Below are 18,452 nucleotides of genomic sequence, written 5' to 3'. Positions count from 1 at the left end.
AGTTGTCAATCTGCTTTTCTTATTGAGAGGTCAAGAGTTCGACTCTCGTGAGGTGCAATATTGCACACAAGGTTGCATCTTAACCCTTGAATTTCACCCAACGGTGCCTTATACACACCGCGTTGCGGGGGCAGTGGGGGATGAGGGTTTTACTGTCCATGTCCTCGGATTGAGTCGGATTTCCTCCTGAACAGCAGTTGGAGGCGAGTTATGCAACTGTAGAAAATGAACGCATGAGTGGTTTAGTACCCGTAGGTGATCACAAACTGCTATTTATAAAAAAAAACACATGAACAAGAGAAATTTTGTTTAAAGAAATTAAAAAGTTAAATCATTTTTAATATATTTACTCCGTTCTTTTATTTTTCTTTCTAACAAAAACTCCATGACACCATGTTAATTAAGTGGGGCCATATACATAAGGTGGGGCATTATTTATATATATATATAAATTGTGGTAAATGATGTCAACCGATGATTGGTTGACACCAATAGTAACCTTTTTTTTTCAAAACATGATTCTCCAAACCACTAACTCAATATCATCCGGATCCTCTGACCCGCTCCACCAACTCGACCCGAATACCTGGTACTGTAACTACAATACTTTTTTTTCCTCGAAACCAATCCGCAGCGAAAGCGCGGGACAAAAAACTATTATTTATAAATCTTCTATCAAAAATACATATCTCTGTTTCCAAATTACTTTTACGCCTTTCCAAAAAGTACAACAACTAGTGGCTTGGGGACTAGGAAACCGGGTCACCAGTTTCATAATAAACCGGGTTCCCCCGACCTCCATGTGTTTCAACCACAGCATATTTCCCTTTTCCCTTTATATTTATTTCCTTCTCTTAATCAAATCTCACAAAACACACATTATTCACGCTACCTTGTTTCTTCTGTACAACACTTTATCGATTTCACTGTTCAAAATCTCTTCACTCAAGATGCATTCTAATCACTTGCTTCTCGAAGAGCCTATTCGAATGGCTTCAATCCTCGAACCATCTAAATCTGTATGTTTTTATTTCACTAGTTTAATCTCTGTTATTTATCGATCAGTTTTTGATTTTTTTTTTTTTTTTTTTTTTTTTTAAACATGTAAAATTAGGGCTCGTAATGTTACTTTACACGTATATGTATGTGCTCGGTTGTGTATTAACGATCTGGAGTTTTTTTTTTTTTTTAATAATTTTTTTTGTAGAATTTTTTTCCTGCGATGACTAAAATCGTTGGAACGTTAGGTCCTCGTTCACGATCTGTTGATGTTATCTCTGGTTGCCTTAAAGCTGGCATGTCTGGTAAATTTTAACTTTCAATATATATATTTACGGAGTATTATATAAATGCACATTCATATTAATGTGTTGACGTGTGCTAATGTTATCAATATATGCTGATTTATATATTATGATTATGAATTTTGTTGTAAACTCATATTAAATTTGATGTTGTATTTAATATATATTACAGTTTATCAATTTTAGTTGTTGAGAGTGTATTATTGCAAATTAGTGAGTTAGATTTAGCTATTGGTTGCTCAGTGTGTTGTTATATGTGATGATTGTTTTAGTTGATATGGATATTGTGCAATTGTGCAGTTGCTAGATTTGATTTTTCATGGGGAGACACTGCATATCACCAAGAAACTTTGGATAATCTGAGGGCTGCTGTCAAGAGTACCAAGAAACTATGTGCTGTATGTATCTTTCTTATATATTCTTATCCTCAGTTGACCGTTTTATATGGCTTCCGTTAGCAACAAGTTCTATCAATGATGTTAGTAAGACTAATACTAATATTAATATACTATTAGATAGGTGGATTTCAATTTAAGTCGACTTGTATATTTTATAATTTTCCACATTAGATATGAGTTATTTAAGTTTACTAGAGACAAAAGTAAGTTTCATGGTTTATGCTTCATCTCTAGGTTCCTCAGCTCATAAGAGAAAACTAGAAAATATCACAGGGAGTTACTTTTTTTAACATCTAAAAATGTGTGCCATGTTTCGTAATGTAAATATATATGTTGTTGTATCGGGTAAACTTAGAGATCAGATCATACCATAGTACTATACTACATGGAGATGCCTATATTGGAGCTGGATTTGTTTGCAAAGTAGATGCTAATTGTAGGCAGAGGAAATAAATGCTAGGTGATAAGACAATATATGGTTCGAATTACCTTTTAGTGCTTATATTATTTTGTATATTTTATAGGGACAGCCATCGGCATATAGTTGTGGTTGCCCCATTCTCTGTTGTGTTAAATTGTCTCTCCATAAGTATCATACAAATTTTAAGCATGTCTTGCAAGTGTAGCTACAGCCTACAAGGTGTTTTCTGAAACATATTAAGAATCAAGATTAGTACAAATTGGTTAAGACCTTAACATAATTTCTGTACTTTCAGGTAATGCTTGATACAGTTGGTGCTGAGATGCAGGTTGTGAATAAGAGTGAGAAGGCCATTTCCCTTCAACAGGATGGTAATGTTATCCTGACCCCTGATGTTGGTCAGGAAGCTTCTTCTCAAGTATTACCAATCAACTTTGATGGACTAGCTAAGGTGAGAATGCTCTTGCGTACTCATCATCATATACATAGCTGTTCATCTAATGTTTTTTTTAGCTTAACTACCACCATCTAACTTTGATATAAGTGGTCCATGTGAGTCGAGAGGTGGATGTACAAAGGGGGACGGAGGGGGCAACTCCCCCCTTAAGAATTTTAGATTATGTAAAAGAAACTATTTTAAGGGTATCAATTACATTATTCAGATGATGTCACTATGCTTACATGACTGTTAATGTGATGTTGTAGGCCGTGAAGAAGGGAGACACCATTTTTGTTGGTCAGTACTTGTTCACAGGAAGTGAAACCACCTCCGTTTGGCTAGAGGTAAGACATTCTCTTTGAAATGTATTTTTGCAACTGTAGCATGTTTCTCATTGCTTATATAGGCCGAGTTCATCCACATTATGTATGTGTATTTTGAAAATGAATATTGGGATGCATAAACACTGTCCGGACAACTGATTATGACTTTTAATGTGTGGAATTGAGCAGGTTGATAATGTGAATGGTAATGATGTTGATTGCAAGATTAAGAATTCTGCAACTCTAGCTGGGGCCTTGTTCACCCTCCATGCCTCCCAAATTCATATCGATCTGCCTACTCTCACCGAAAAAGATAAAGAGGTAAGCGTATTCATAATGGTTTGGTTCAAAAGTCAAATGGGACAGTTATTTGGGATGGAGTATATATTAAAGTGTATATATTGTGATCTACTCAATAAATTGTTGCGTGGCCTGGTTCTGTAATGATAAGTTTGTAAGTTTTGTTGATGATTTCCATCCTATGTTAGAACATTAGCACTTGGGGAGTGGCAAACAAGATTGAATTTCTTTCGTTGTCTTACACACGCCATGCAGAAGATGTTCGCGAAGTAAGTATGCTTTTACAGATGCCCTTATGTTTATATTGCATATAGTCTGGTTTCTTTACTTTATCTTGTTATTCTTAGTGAATCGATGGTGTCATATACTCATACAAAACTTTTTGATTTGCATCTGCAGGCACGTGAATACCTTTCCAAGCTTGGTGATCTTAGTCAAACTCAAATATTTGCAAAAATTGAGAATGTTGAGGTAATTTTCTATGATATACTTGACTTTTCCTCTATTTTTAAGTCTTAGTCTCGTTTGCCTTTTATATCTTTGTATATGAATAGAGAGTTTATATCCATTGAAATTTTCATTTTCTATACAGGGTCTAAATCACTTCGATGAGATTCTGCAAGAGGCAGATGGTATCATCCTTTCACGTGGAAATCTTGGTATTGATCTTCCACCCGAGAAGGTACATATTGCATAAGTTGGCAAGAATTTGAAAACAAAATATATGTTTCATAAATTTTGGCAATGTTTATATTTCATGGGAACAAGAAAGATGTGTTTTTTATAGATAGATGTATTTTGTTTTCACCTTTTTATCACTCTTTATAATGTGTGTGTAAGCCCTGACCCGACCAATATGTATTCTACAGGTGTTTTTATTCCAGAAAGCTGCTCTTAGCAAGTGTAACATGGCTGGAAAACCAGCAGTGCTTACTCGTGTTGTGGATAGCATGACTGATAATTTAAGACCAACTCGTGCAGAAGCAACTGATGTTGCTAATGCTGTATTAGATGGTTAGTTGCTTGTTCTAATCGTTACTAGTCTTCACAATTCGATAGGTCAATAACTCAATGTCCAATAAATCTTGCAGGAAGTGATGCAATTCTTCTTGGTGCTGAAACCCTTCGTGGATTATACCCTATCGAGACAATATCTATTGTTAACAAAATTTGTGCCGAGGTAACATCTCATCTTGTTGAACTTTTATCAATATATTCCCGTTTCTGTCTTTAATTTCATGCGCATTAGTAGAACTAACTTATTTGTGGGTGTTGTAATGCAACTCATGTGGTAAATGCATGAATGTTTGGATATTACTTGCAGGCAGAAAAGGTTTTTAATCAAGATCTATATTTCAAGAAAACTGTAAAATATGTTGGAGAACCGATGAGTCACTTGGAATCCATTGCTTCATCTGCGGTATCTTTTCGATATTGCTCATATTCTCATCTTGTTTCTTACTTTTTTTGTAAGTTCAATGTTTTGATCGGTTTTCACGATACCTTTGTTAGGTTCGTGCGGCCATTAAGGTGAAGGCGTCTGTTATTATTTGCTTCACTTCTTCTGGAAGGGCTGCAAGGTATTTTATGATTGTTGGAGGCACCAAAGCTCTTATTTCATTTAGTTAATAGTTACGAGTATGTTGTGTTGTAGTTTGCTTTTGTTTTTAAGATGAATCTGTAATCTAAAAATATCAAGTCATATTTAATGCAGATTGATTGCAAAGTATCGGCCAACAATGCCAGTTCTATCGGTTGTTATTCCTAGGCTAAAGACTAATCAACTGCGTTGGAGTTTCAGTGGCGCATTTGAGGTATATTGCGATTTGGTACATTTCATTGGTTCTTTACATCACATTATATTTTAGAAACTGATTCTTATATACTCCACTGAAATTGAATTGAATGGCCAGGCGAGGCAGTCACTAATTGTCAGAGGCCTTTTCCCTATGCTTGCCGATCCTCGACATCCTGTAAGTTTTTTCGTCGCTGTTTCAAAACGTATTTGTCCTTGCAACTTGCAAAATCACATAAAGATATAACTAAGTCGGTGTTTGAATGTGCATAATGAAATTTAACAACCAGATTTTAGTTTTTAATATAATATAATAATGATAATAATAATAATGATAATGATAATAATAAGTTGAGTATAATAAACAAGAGTTGCAAAAAATAGTGTTTGGATGCAATTGTTGCCTGCTTGAAGTTGTAATAATCAGATAGTTAACTCTTTTAAGTTTTTAACGTATCTAATTCTCCTAAGAATCCAATACATTAAAAATACCCGAAAGTTGTAAAAGGAATTTTTGATTTTGTCAATGGAGTAGAATTATCATACTTACTGGGATAACCTAATTGTATGCCTTCCAATAATCTGTTATCCATTTTACAATTTAGCAAGTTATAACCTAAATATAATCTCACTGGTCTATTTTCAGGCTGAATCTACAAGTGCAACAAACGAGTCAGTTTTGAAGGTCGCACTGGATCACGGAAAAGCCTCGGGAGTGATCAAATCACACGATCGAGTTGTGGTCTGCCAAAAGGTTGGCGATGCGTCGGTTGTTAAAATCATCGAGCTTGAAGATTAGAAAGTGCGATCACGCCACATTTCACTTGCCTCTATTTTTTTGGAAACCTTTTCAGGTTTTGGACACTTGTATGTCATATTTTACATTTAACAGTTTTGGTTTGGGGCAAATTTTGGCTATACAAAACTCCAGTTTCATATATATATATATATATATATATATATATATATATATATATATATATATATATATATATATATATATATATATATATATGCCCCCTTTATCAACAGCTTGATCTCACAGTTTTTGTAATAAAAATTGAAATAAAATTCTTGAAATCCGAATATTGCAATATGTGCATTTAATTTTCATCGAACAAGCATTCACGTTCAAATTCAAATAAATAAATAGAAGTATTAAATAAGATACAGTAACAGCTGGCCCTTGAAGTGATTAAACACCAAGGCTATTCTTAACCGAGCGTCAGATGGGGCTCGTTAGTCATGGTGGCATCTCTGATGGAAACTGATGCTGGTTATCGTTAGTCATGGTTTTAACGGAAATAACATCAGGCGTGAAATGAGGATTTGTTCAACAGATTTTTCTTTTAATTTTTTGTTATTGTATTTTTATTATTAATGTGTTTTTCCCACTCCATTTACAATCGTATTTTATCATGTCACGCTACAAAAAATTGACACAAATTTGACATTTTAAGTTAATGAATGTCAAATACTGATCTTACAACATTACCAAAAAGTACATCGTTTTCATCACAATAGTTAATTGTTGAGAATAGTCTAATAGTCTAATTTTTGTAGCAGTCCATATTTAAGACACGAATTGGCATATTTGGCCGGCAAGGTACTAGTACAAAAACGACAAAAAGGTTAGCTACAAGGTAGGGTAGTAGCAGTAAAAGTCTAAAACAAACATAATCGACTTCAGGTGCAAGTATATCCTCCCAAAGATCAAACCATGGCATCTGAGAAAAAGTCAACCATCATGTTTAACAACAAAAATCTTCACGTAATCTTCCTACCATTTTTCACTTCTAGTCACATAATCCCATTAGTTCATGCAGCTAGACTCTTTTCGGCTCGTGGTGTTCGGTCCACCGTCATCACAACTGTTCACAACGCCCTTATTTTCCAATCTTCAGTCACCAACGACATCGTTAAGGGTCACCCGATCTCGATCCGAACGATCAACTTTCCATCGTCCAAAGTAGGATTACCGGTTGGAATTGAGAACGTAAACTCAGTTACTAGTCTCGATATGACAACTAAGTTGTTTATTGGTATGAGCATGTTACAAAAAGAAATAGAACAGTTGATTCGTGATTTGGCTCCTGATTGTATATTCTCAGACATGTTTTATCCATGGACTGTTGATTTAGCAGACGAATTGAATATTCCTAGGTTGTTATTTTACCCTTCATGTTTTTTGTATCATTCGATGTTTCATAGTTTGAAAGTTTACGAGCCACAAAAGAAGGTAAATTCAGAATCCGAATGGTTTTTGGTTCCTAATTTGCCTGATCAGATCATGATGAAAAGGTCTCAAGTTTCGGAACATTTAAAGACGAAAACAGGATTTGGCGAAATGATTGAAAAGATTCAAGAGTCAGAGAAACGAAGTTACGGGTTGGTGCATAATACGTTTTATGAAATCGAACCGGCCTATGTTGATCATATTAAGAAGATAAAAGGGCCAAAAGTGTGGCATATTGGTCCGCTTTTTCAGTTTTTTATTGGGGAAAATCGCGAAAAAGGTGTTTATGAGAAGAACAATTGTTTGAGTTGGCTTGATGATCAACGAGCTGAATCGGTGATATACGTTTGTTTTGGAAGTATGGTGAAGTTTCCAGAAGCTCAAATTACGGAAATTGCTTTGGCATTAGAGGAATCGAAGCAACCGTTTATTTGGGTGGTGAGAAAAAGGGGAAATGATCAGGAGATTCGAGGGCTGCCCCAAGGGTTTGAGGAGAGAATTGTAAGGGGTAATATGGGTTTGATTATGACAGGTTGGGCCCCACAAGTGGAGATTCTAGAACACCCTGCGGTGGGCGGGTTTTTGACTCATTGTGGTTGGAACTCGGTCCTTGAGGCTGTGGTGGCGGGTGTGCCGTTGATGACGTGGCCATTGTACGCGGAGCATTTTTATAATGAGAAGTTGGTGCAGCTTTTAGGGATAGGAGTTGGAGTTGGGGCGGATGTTTGGAACCCGAGTTTTGAGATCATTAGCCCGATTATTGAGAAACGGGCTTTTATCGAAGCTATTCAGATATTGACAGATGGATCCGCGATAGGTGCAAACATTAAACGTAACTCCAGAGAGTTAGCGACGAAAACGAAAAAGGTTGTCGGAGAAGGTGGATCTTCTGTTAACGAGTTAACGACTTTGATAGAAGAACTCAAAGCCGTTAAATTGGCCCGAAAGCCTTGATTAAAGCTGTTTACAGTTTCTGATTTTAAAATTTTTCTATGTTATGTGGGTTCAAGAAATCAAGTAAAATCGTCTGTCGTCTATTATGTTTTTCCATACATTGTTTTGGTTGATTTATAATATCTTCTTTTGCATCTCCGTTATTCTTAAAAGTCTTAATCGATGCACGCGACATGGGTGCATATAGCACCGAGGTTTGGATATATGATAGGTTTGAAAGTCAGAACCCAGTTTTAGGTGTTTATTGATAAGTAACACATGCACATGACGACCACCGAACAATTGATTGAGTGGTAAAAAGCCTCAGTTTGTTCTGGGTCTGTATCCTTTAAAAAATATTTGCATGTTCAAATCCTTTGTGGGGGGGGGTTCCTCCAAGGTTGTGCCTCTGGTATCCTTCACTTTGTGCGGACCAAGCAGTTAACCTAAAGCATTCCAGGTATGCATTGCGCGATGGATGTGAGGAGTTTCTTCCTAACAGGTGTGTGAGTGGCAAACGAGAAGATTCGATGCCAAAATTTTCGTTAAAAAAAAAACATGCACATGACGTGCATTGTTACACAGAATGTGTAATACCCACACTCAGTGGCGGATCTAGAAATGGTAGTCAGTGGTGTCACTGGTTAAAGACTCAAATTTTTTTCTACTAGATGACTTATTTTAGTGGTGTCACACAAAAAAATATACACTGTCCACTGGTGTCACTAGTTAAAAATCCTAAAAATTTTCCACTACTTCGCGTATTTCAATGGTGTCTCGTGCTACCACTCACTTTACACTATTTGTATTGTGCATTGTATTTTCTATTAAATTTTTTAGAAATTGATATCATTTTATTCTCTAATTTAGCTTTGATTCGTGTTTGGCTTCATGATTCAATATAGAACATTAGGTTATGTGTCACGACCCGGAAAATTTCGACTAATTTTAAATCAAACTCTCAATACGATTTAATATTTTTGACACAATAAGCAAAGTCTGTAATGTTGAGTCTCAAAAATTTGGAACTGTTTGCATACATTCATGTAACTTCGAACATTCCCGACGATTCACGAACCACTATTTGTACACACATATATATATATATATATATATATATATATATATATATATATATATATGTATATATATATATATATATATATATATATATATATATAAAATTTAAAATATAATTTATGATGTAATTTTTAGAAATTAATTATGTAAAATAAAATAAAATATAATAATTATTATTTAAAACATATCTATATATAAATAAAGTATATTAAAAATAAATATTAAATGATTGTAATACTCGTTTGATGTTCCGATTAATATTAAGCAAGTTAAATTCGAACTTATATGATTTTAAAATAAACGATGATCCGAAACTGTGTTCTATAAATTATAGACTTATTAAAAATGTATTTAGGAGCTATTTGTTAAATTTTAGAACTTTTTATATTTTTACCCAGGATCTAGCGCGGACAGTTGAGTTAATTTTTATTTGATAGTTTTAAACAGTTAATTTTACAACAATGACTTAAATAAATAAAGGAATTTAATATAAAAAATTTGGAATTTTTCTGGAGACTTTTATCCGCCACTGATTCACAACGGAGTACAAAATACTATATATATTAAAATTGTCGGTAACTAAACACCAAATATAACGCCTGCTGCACTATTTAACACTATTGATAATTGATATATGATTGGTACTTTGTCTAGTTGATTAATTGGGAGATTTTTGTTTTTGTTTCCTTCTATAACTGAACGCATATTATTACTATCATGATTGAAAGACAACATCCACTAACTACATACTACTATTATTAATTGATATTATTAATTATTATTATTATATATTTTATGGAGTTTGTATATGTATATACACGCATATGAAGTGCATGAGGAAAAATCAAACAAAAACACACCTTCCTTGTCTCCCCTTTCTTTGTCAATCTATCCATCACCAACCATCATTAAACGCCACCACTATCTTTATCATGGTAATCACCATACCTTCCTGCCATCACCTTGTTTCACTTGTAAACCGAGAAACACCATCGGTTATCACCATTCAAAACACCATCACCTCTCAATCACCAACAGCTGTAAAACGACCCAAGATCACCTTGAACCCCCCACTACAACAACACTATCGCCACCCTACCATGAACCACTCACCACCGCAACACTACCACTCTCTCTCTTCTCTCCCTATCTACTTTTCTTCTTCTTTCTCTGTTGAAATCGTGAAACCCAGCTCATCACCTCAAAATCTCCACAACCATCGTGAACCACCATGAAAACCAATACCAAACCGCCAACAAACCATCATCATTAATCTATCTGTTTTCTTCTGTTTCCTGTCTTTTTTTTTGAACACTAACACCCACGAAATGATACAGTAAAAGTGTTGACGCGAAGTTGATTTATTGATAATGATATACAGTGATTCACGGATGAAGATGATGACTAGTTGAGGAAGTTATGATGATGATGATGATTACATTATAATGTTGATCACGAGAATGAAGATGATGATACAATCACTGTCTTCATATTAATTCTGTTTCCACTAACGTTCGATTACAACAAAACAAAAACCCATTTTTTTCCCTCAACCCATGAACTCACGAATTACACCTAGCTTCTACAGATTTTTTTATCGCTGCATCTGCTCTGTCTGTTTCCGTTCAAACCCCATCGAAAAACTGCTGTCCTATTATGGTTTTAAAATCACGGAACAGATCAAATATATAATAAACGGGCTGAGTTTGGTTATTAGTCTCTTGGGCTGTATCATTCTTTTATATATTGGACTTGCATGTTGGGCTTGGGAACTGTTGTTGGGCCGTTACTTTGATTGGGCCATATTATGGATTTGATAAGAAAACAGGAAAATGATAGTTTGATGCATGATTTTGATAATGATTACGATAATGATGGTGATTATAGAAAGATTAGAATAAATAATGATGTTAGTATTATGATGATACGCGTATGAAATTTTGATGATGATACAATAACGTTATAATATTGATAATAATTAGGATAGACGAGGGTGATGATTAAACAAAGATGATGACATGGGGTTAAGATGATTAGGATATTTAAATGGTGATGATGATTTAGATGACGCGTAATAATGATAAGAATGGATGATGATATTCGATCATGATGTTATGATCCTCTAGTCGATTTGTGGTGTGAAGTAGATGATATTAGAAAAACAGAAATAAAGGAACGGTTAGGGCGTGTGTCTCTTGAACAAGAGGTCGCGGGTTCGAGCCTGGGCAGTGGCATTTGTTTTTGAAGGCTTGTTTCTTCAAAGGTTGTACTCTACAATTATTATTATTATTATTATTATTATTATTATTATTATTATTATTATTATTATTATTATTATTATTATTATTATTATTATTATTATTATTATTATTATTATTATTATTATTATTATTATTATTATTATTATTATTATTATTATTATTATTATTATAATAATAATAATAATTATTATTATTATTAGTATTATTATTATTATTACAACTATATTATTATTACTATCAATATTACTATTATTATTATTATTATTATTATTATTATTATTATTATTATTATTATTATTATTATTATTATTATTATTATTATTACAATAAGGGTTAATCATATAAAAATATACTTAATAAAACTATATTAAAAATTTTCTTTATATAAAGTATATAAAATAAATATTAAGTTATTAATGAAACATATAATTTATTAAGATAACATTTATATCACTAATAATATATAAATTTGTTCGATTACAATTATATGTATTAATATATATACCTGATATAGGTTCGTGAATCCGAGGCCAACCTTGCATTGTTCAGTTCCGTCGTATGCATATTTTTACTACAAAATATCGTATCGTGAGTTTCATTTGCTCCATTTTTAAATGCTTTTGCAATATATATTTTTGGGACTGAGAATACATGCGATGTTTTTACAATTTTTTTACGAAATAGACACAAGTACTTAAAACTACATTCTATGGTTGGATCATTATACCGGATATCACCCTTTTAGCTTGGTAGCCTAAGAATTAGGGAACAGACCCCCTAATTGATGCGAATCCTAAAGATAGATCTATTGGGCCTAACAAACCCCATCCGGGTTACGGATGCTTTAGTACTTCGATTTTATATACAGATGAGTGTACCTGTATATTTGGGGATATTCTAGATGCATTTGTTAATGTTGGTTACCAGGTGTTCACCATATGAATGAATTTTATATAGATGAGTGTTCCTGTATGATGATTTTTACAGATGAGTGTTCCTGCAGTTAACTATGAAAATGAAATCTTGTGGTCTATTAAAATTATGGAATGAATGATTAAGATAAATTAATGAACTCACCAACCTTTTGGTTGACACTTTTAAGCATGTTTATTCTCAGGTATGAAAGAAATCTTCCGCTATGCATTTGCTCACTTAAAGATATTACTTGGAGTCATTCATGACATATTTCAAAAGACTTTGCATTCAATTCGTTAGAGTTCAAAAAGACTGTTATTAATCCAATGACATATTAGTCATTCATATAATCGGAAAACATATATCATTTGTTTATTTTGAAAAGAGTTTGTCTTTTAAATGAATGCAATGTTTGTAAAACGTATCATATAGAGGTCAGTACCTCGCAATGAAACCAATGAATATGAAACGTTTGTAATCGATATGAACGGGTCGTTAAAGTTGGTATCAGAGCGGTGGTCTTAGTGAACCAGGTCTTGCATTAGTGTGTCTAACGGATAGTTATTAAGATGCATTAGTGAGTCTGGACTTCGACCGTGTCTGCATGTCAAAAAGTTTTGCTTATCATTTCTTGTCGGAAATTACCTGCTTATCATTCTTAAGTCTAGACATGTTTTAGTGCAATTATTGCATAGATAGTGTATAGACAAAATTCACATCTTAGCATATCTGTTACTATAAACTCTGCCTGACAGCTTCCGAAAGTTCCTCCGTAATCTACGGAATCTTTTAGACTATATATAGGTATTCTATGTAATTAGAATATCATCCGAATCCAAAAATCATTTCATATCGAAAATCCTTTAGCTGATCGTGTAAGATGGATCATGTACCAAATTCAAATTCATATAATTCCGAAGGCGATTCTGAAGACTCTGAAGGTAGTGTGACCGAAGTGCCCCAACTGGTTGACTACACTTCTTTTTGGAGGAGATGGAGATGGGTTCGAGACATACTCACTCGCTGGAGAAATGAAGAGGGAGAACCCTGCCACGAACCAAATTTACCTCCCGACATCGGAGAACTTGACGCGCTCACCAGTCAACCAATTCGTAATACCGTTTTCACACTCTTTGCCCGAGTATTCCGCCTCGAAGAACGCATTCATAGAATTATGTTGGTGATTCAACCTCTACTCCCGACTACTAATGAAGTAGGATTAGTGAAAGAAGTTAGAGAGCTTCGTGCTAGGCTTGAAGAAAGAATGGAGTCTCCAGAAAGTACAGTACGTAATTTGGAAGATAGACTTACGTCTACAACAACAACAACACCAGTACCACCAACAACAACATCCGCATCCCACACTTCAACATCACAATCTGCACCTCGAGCATAATCATCATTTTACATATCGTTCTACATCATTTATCTTCGTTCTACATGGCTATTATGTAATTTCTAATGTTTTAGAGATTATATATTCTTGTTCTAACGGTAAATCAAATGAGATTAATATCATATTGACTCATTAAATCCATGATCACATCTGAAGAAAATATATATGTAAGTATATTTTCATAAAGGTTGTAATTAAAGATTCTTTTGTACAAACTGTTAATAGTGAAAATATTTTAACAGGTAGGTAATACCCGAGAAATATTTAGATTTCACATTAACATGTTATACTGTACATTCTTCAAATCTGATTCAACAGTCATTGAACTATCCTACCTACATCCACAAATATATGTATTCGTTCGCCGAAGAATAACCATTTTCATTCAAATTCAATTTCAATTTCAATTTCATATACGAATTTTTACCGATCAGAATCCAAGTCAAGATTTGACAAGTGGCATAATGAAGAAAACAATGGACAAAATAAAATTGATTAGTAACCAATTAATTAACTACGTAAAAATTTTAAATCTATACTAACCAAATCCTAGCTAACTGTTCCTATACCCGTTATGACTATTTCCTTATTACATTTTATTTATTGTCATTTTAATTATCACAATTAATTATCACAATTTTAATACTCGCAATTTTATTTATCGTCATTTAAATACTTTTATTTATTTTACACACTTTAAATATCGTCATTTAAATACCGTCATAATATACTAGTCTTGGTTAAACCCGAGACAATATAATATAATCTTGATTAATTAGATTATATATTGAACTATTGGATTATTGGACTACTAACATTGGACTACTAACATTAGATAATTAAAAAGTATTAAAATAGTAGGAAATATTAAATATAAAACATTCTGATTTAAAATATCGTTAATAAGTTACATCTTCTACAGTTAAATAATTCCTCAAGTTTACCGCTTAATTTCATCTTAAACAATTATATATATCTTGATGATTACAACTTGCGTTCAAACCCTTTGAAATTCTTGAAAACACTTCGGATTGATAACCAATGATTCAGATATGAATGCTGATGAAGCAGAAAAAGTTGTAGATGGTCTTAATGGCCAAAAGTTTGATGATAAAGAATGGAGTATTGGAAACACTCAATAGAAAATTGGTACTGGGAAACGGATTGAGCAAATCATGAAGGAGACTTTGGACAAATCACAATGACTAAATCTGTACTTAATGAATCCAGATGATTCAGTACCTACTGAAACCTTTAAACGAATATCTTGCTCCTACTTATTCTAAATCCTTGCGGACAAATATCTTCATCATTTTCTGATCTTAAATATTTTAAATCTTAAGATATCATTGTATCTTTCATATAAATATCTTTGATATTTCTGAAGATACCATCATAAATATCTTTGTCCGAAATTATCTATCTCTTCGTGCTATCTGTGTTACATCATAAAGGGAACTGTTTAGTTTATATCCTTCTGTAAAATTTAAGTTTAAATTAGGAATGAATTCCTGGAGTAGTGTTGGGAATTGAAGCATGAGTTAGTATAATATAATGACGCCCGGCCAACGTGATTATATTACAGTAAGTCATGCTGAATTTCTAATGGAACGTGATGATTCACAGACAATACCGTCATCATGTGCCATGCTACACGACTTTTTTCATTCTACTTAATCTCTAAGCATATCACGATAATATTTCCTTGATATTTCAGTTCTTCCGTAATTCCAACAGTTGCTAATAAATCGTGCTATTACATTTTCTTTCTGATTAGAAGATTTTCTTTAAATCCCTTGAATTCTGAAAATCAACCGTGACTACGTCAAAAGTCAAGACGAATCTTATTTTTCTCATTTCACTCTTTTGTGATAGCTTCACCCATAATCTCCGAGTAATCAAATTGTTTTATCTTTATTACTCATGTAACATCCCGCATTTTTCCGTTAAATTATTTTAAGTCCCGTCTTTTTATTTTAATAATGTCCTTCGTATCTAGATTCGTATCCTCCATTAACTAACATCCTTAATAGTTTTGTTATGGGATTATAACGTCTCCCGCACTCCCGTGTAATTCAAAATATTCGTTCGGCTAATTCACGCACCCGCTTATAAACTAGAGGGACTAGACTTGCCAAAAGACCAAACCTTTGACTAGGTCAAAGTGGTCAACACCCACCTCTTTCTTTCATTTTCCATTTCATTTTCCTTTTTCTTCAACACTTTCACAATTTTCTCTCAACTTCCCAATCCTTAATTCATCATCTAAATTCGATTTTGGAGGCTAACATCAAAACAAATTACATATTTGGAATCCTCTCTTCATACTCTACAACTTGATACCAATTTCATCTCATTTAGGTAACTTTCTAAAATCACTAGATTTTGTGTTCTTGATGTTTTTGAATTATAAAAGTGTTAATTAGTGTCTATGGCTCAAGTCTAACATGAATATATGATTTGTATGCTCGAATTGTTGTTTTGGAGTAACTAGCATTAACTTGAAAATGGGTTTGCTTAATCTTTGATTTTGGATGAGTTAATGTTGTTAAATTGTTTAAGTTCATGTTTTAATTGTGTTACTAGTATCACCAGCTTCATTTTGATGTGTAGGTTGATTTGTAAAACTTCAAAAACATGATTAATGATTTTGTGATTCTTGATTTGGGTTTGATAGTTCTTGAGATAGACTTTTTGATGCTTGAATGCCATGAAATGTTAATTGTAAGTGTATGGTTGTAATGTATGATTCATTACCTTCAAAACGGCATATCATATGTGCGAATTGGATTCCCGAAACTTAAAATGCATTTTGTAAATTTGAAACTTTGGAGATGGACTATTAATGATCACATGACGAGAAATCGGTTATTGCAAATGATGTTTTTGTTTGATGAAACATATTTAGTTGTGTTTCTTGTCAAAAGAGCTTTCCAACGATATAAGATACGCATTTTAATTGTTTACGGTTTGTGTTTTGCGTTTGTTTGAATTTTGGCTAAGTCTTGAACAAGTGAAACAGACCAGGTACCAGGCCACGCCTGTTAGCGCGTCGCGACAACCTGGGCCGCGGCGCGGCATTTGCCTGGTCCAGGTTCTGTCCCACTTGTTCATTTCACGTGAAATGTTTGGCATGCTATGGACCTCCAATTCACATGCAACTTGTTCTAACATGCTTATATATGAATAATTAGCACAGAAAAATAGTTCGGGACCCGAACCGAACGTGTTGACTTTTTCGTTGACTTTGACCCGACCCAAGTTTGACTTTTTGTCAAACTTAACCAAATGATTATGCAATCTTTCTAACATGATTCTTTACTTGTATCTTGCATGAAACTTGACAATGTGATTCACATGCTATATATAATCGAGTCGTAACGAGCCATAGGACTAATTGAACATCTTTGACCGTTTGTGTTTACCGTTATTGATACAACCTATATGTTTAGGTCAAGACTAGCTTTGTCTTTGCACGCGTTTATTTGTTGAAGTACTTTATTAACTCTTGCACTCAAGGTGAGATCATAGTCCTACTTTTACTCTTTTGAACTTACATTTGGGATGAGAAAACATAAACATTTCTTTTTAACTAAGTGAACACAAGTAGAGGAAAACAAACATTCTACATACGAGTTTAGAACAAAATCCTCAATTCGATTACCATTAGTTACTCTTGCAGTGTGTAAGTGTAGGCGTGAACTTATGTTGTATGGCCATATGGGTTTGACAAACCCTCATCTCGGACGGTTCGCTACCGTCCACAGATGAAATATATTTTCGAGAAACAGTGTTGTTCTAGCACTATTATGATGGGGTATCAACGGACGGAATGTTAAGCCTTGATAATTGGGTGCTTTTGAATATTAACTTTTAGAATGTACAACTATTTTATCAATGTTGCAAATCTTGTGGTTCGACTTACTTTTACTCACTTACTTATTTAAACCTATGATTTCACCAACGTTTTCGTTGATAGATTTCTATGTTTTTTCTCAGGTCTTTGAACGATATGTGAAACATGCTTCCGCTCATTATTTGATACTTGCATTGGATGTCGAGTATATGTGCATACATGGAGCGTCTTTTGACTTTCTTTAAAACTGTGTCGCATGGGTTTCACTTGTACTTATAACTTTGTAACGAAACTTTTGGATGAACAATTTCTGTAAACTTTGAACCAATCTTTACTTTTGAAATAATGCGACATACCTTTGGTCAAACGTTATTTGAAAGACCTACGACCACGTAACGGGACCTAAGTAGCCGACGCCGTCAATGACGATTTGACGGGGTCGCTACAAGTGGTATAAGAGCATTGGTTGTAGGGATTTAGAGTTCATTGGTGTCAACCCCGAGTCATAGGGTACATTAGTGAATCTAGACTACAACCGGCATATAGACTGAAGTAGGAATTACTTGACTATTTGTGCATTATACTCGAACTCTTCTATCATATCTAACTCGTATTTGATCTTGATCTTACGTTGATAAATTTTGTTGACGCGCCACCTTGACTTATTGAAGTAATGTTAAATGCACATGTGAATCAGGGTAATATAATTTCCGGGATTATATTACGGTGATTCACATGGACGTTTCGACATTATGACATAAATAATTTAAGGCGAGTCAAGGGAATTTTTCTCTC

General features: G+C 33.7%; 2 protein-coding genes across 2 annotated transcripts; both read left to right on the top strand.

The window, feature by feature from the left end:
* Positions 1–872: 872 nt before the first annotated feature.
* On the top strand, positions 873–5,906 carry LOC139844334 (pyruvate kinase 1, cytosolic-like). The gene is made up of 16 exons (XM_071834553.1): positions 873–1,019; positions 1,208–1,304; positions 1,605–1,702; positions 2,419–2,574; positions 2,829–2,906; positions 3,075–3,206; positions 3,374–3,454; positions 3,585–3,656; positions 3,778–3,867; positions 4,055–4,199; positions 4,277–4,365; positions 4,510–4,605; positions 4,698–4,765; positions 4,900–4,999; positions 5,099–5,158; positions 5,627–5,906. Exons 1-16 carry the CDS (start codon positions 951–953, stop codon positions 5,777–5,779), a joined length of 1,584 nt encoding a protein of 527 aa, XP_071690654.1. The 5' UTR covers positions 873–950; the 3' UTR covers positions 5,780–5,906.
* A 759-nt stretch (positions 5,907–6,665) lies between these two features.
* On the top strand, positions 6,666–8,264 carry LOC139844333 (solanidine UDP-glucose glucosyltransferase 1-like). Its single transcript, XM_071834552.1, has one exon. It carries the CDS (start codon positions 6,701–6,703, stop codon positions 8,168–8,170), a length of 1,470 nt encoding a protein of 489 aa, XP_071690653.1. The 5' UTR covers positions 6,666–6,700; the 3' UTR covers positions 8,171–8,264.
* Positions 8,265–18,452: the final 10,188 nt, after the last annotated feature.

Source organism: Rutidosis leptorrhynchoides, chromosome 4, assembly GCF_046630445.1.
Source record: "Rutidosis leptorrhynchoides isolate AG116_Rl617_1_P2 chromosome 4, CSIRO_AGI_Rlap_v1, whole genome shotgun sequence".
In the NCBI taxonomy this organism is placed as follows: Eukaryota; Viridiplantae; Streptophyta; class Magnoliopsida; order Asterales; family Asteraceae; genus Rutidosis; species Rutidosis leptorrhynchoides.
Note: the sequence above shows the minus strand (reverse complement) of the source record. Positions and strands in the feature narration are given on the sequence as shown.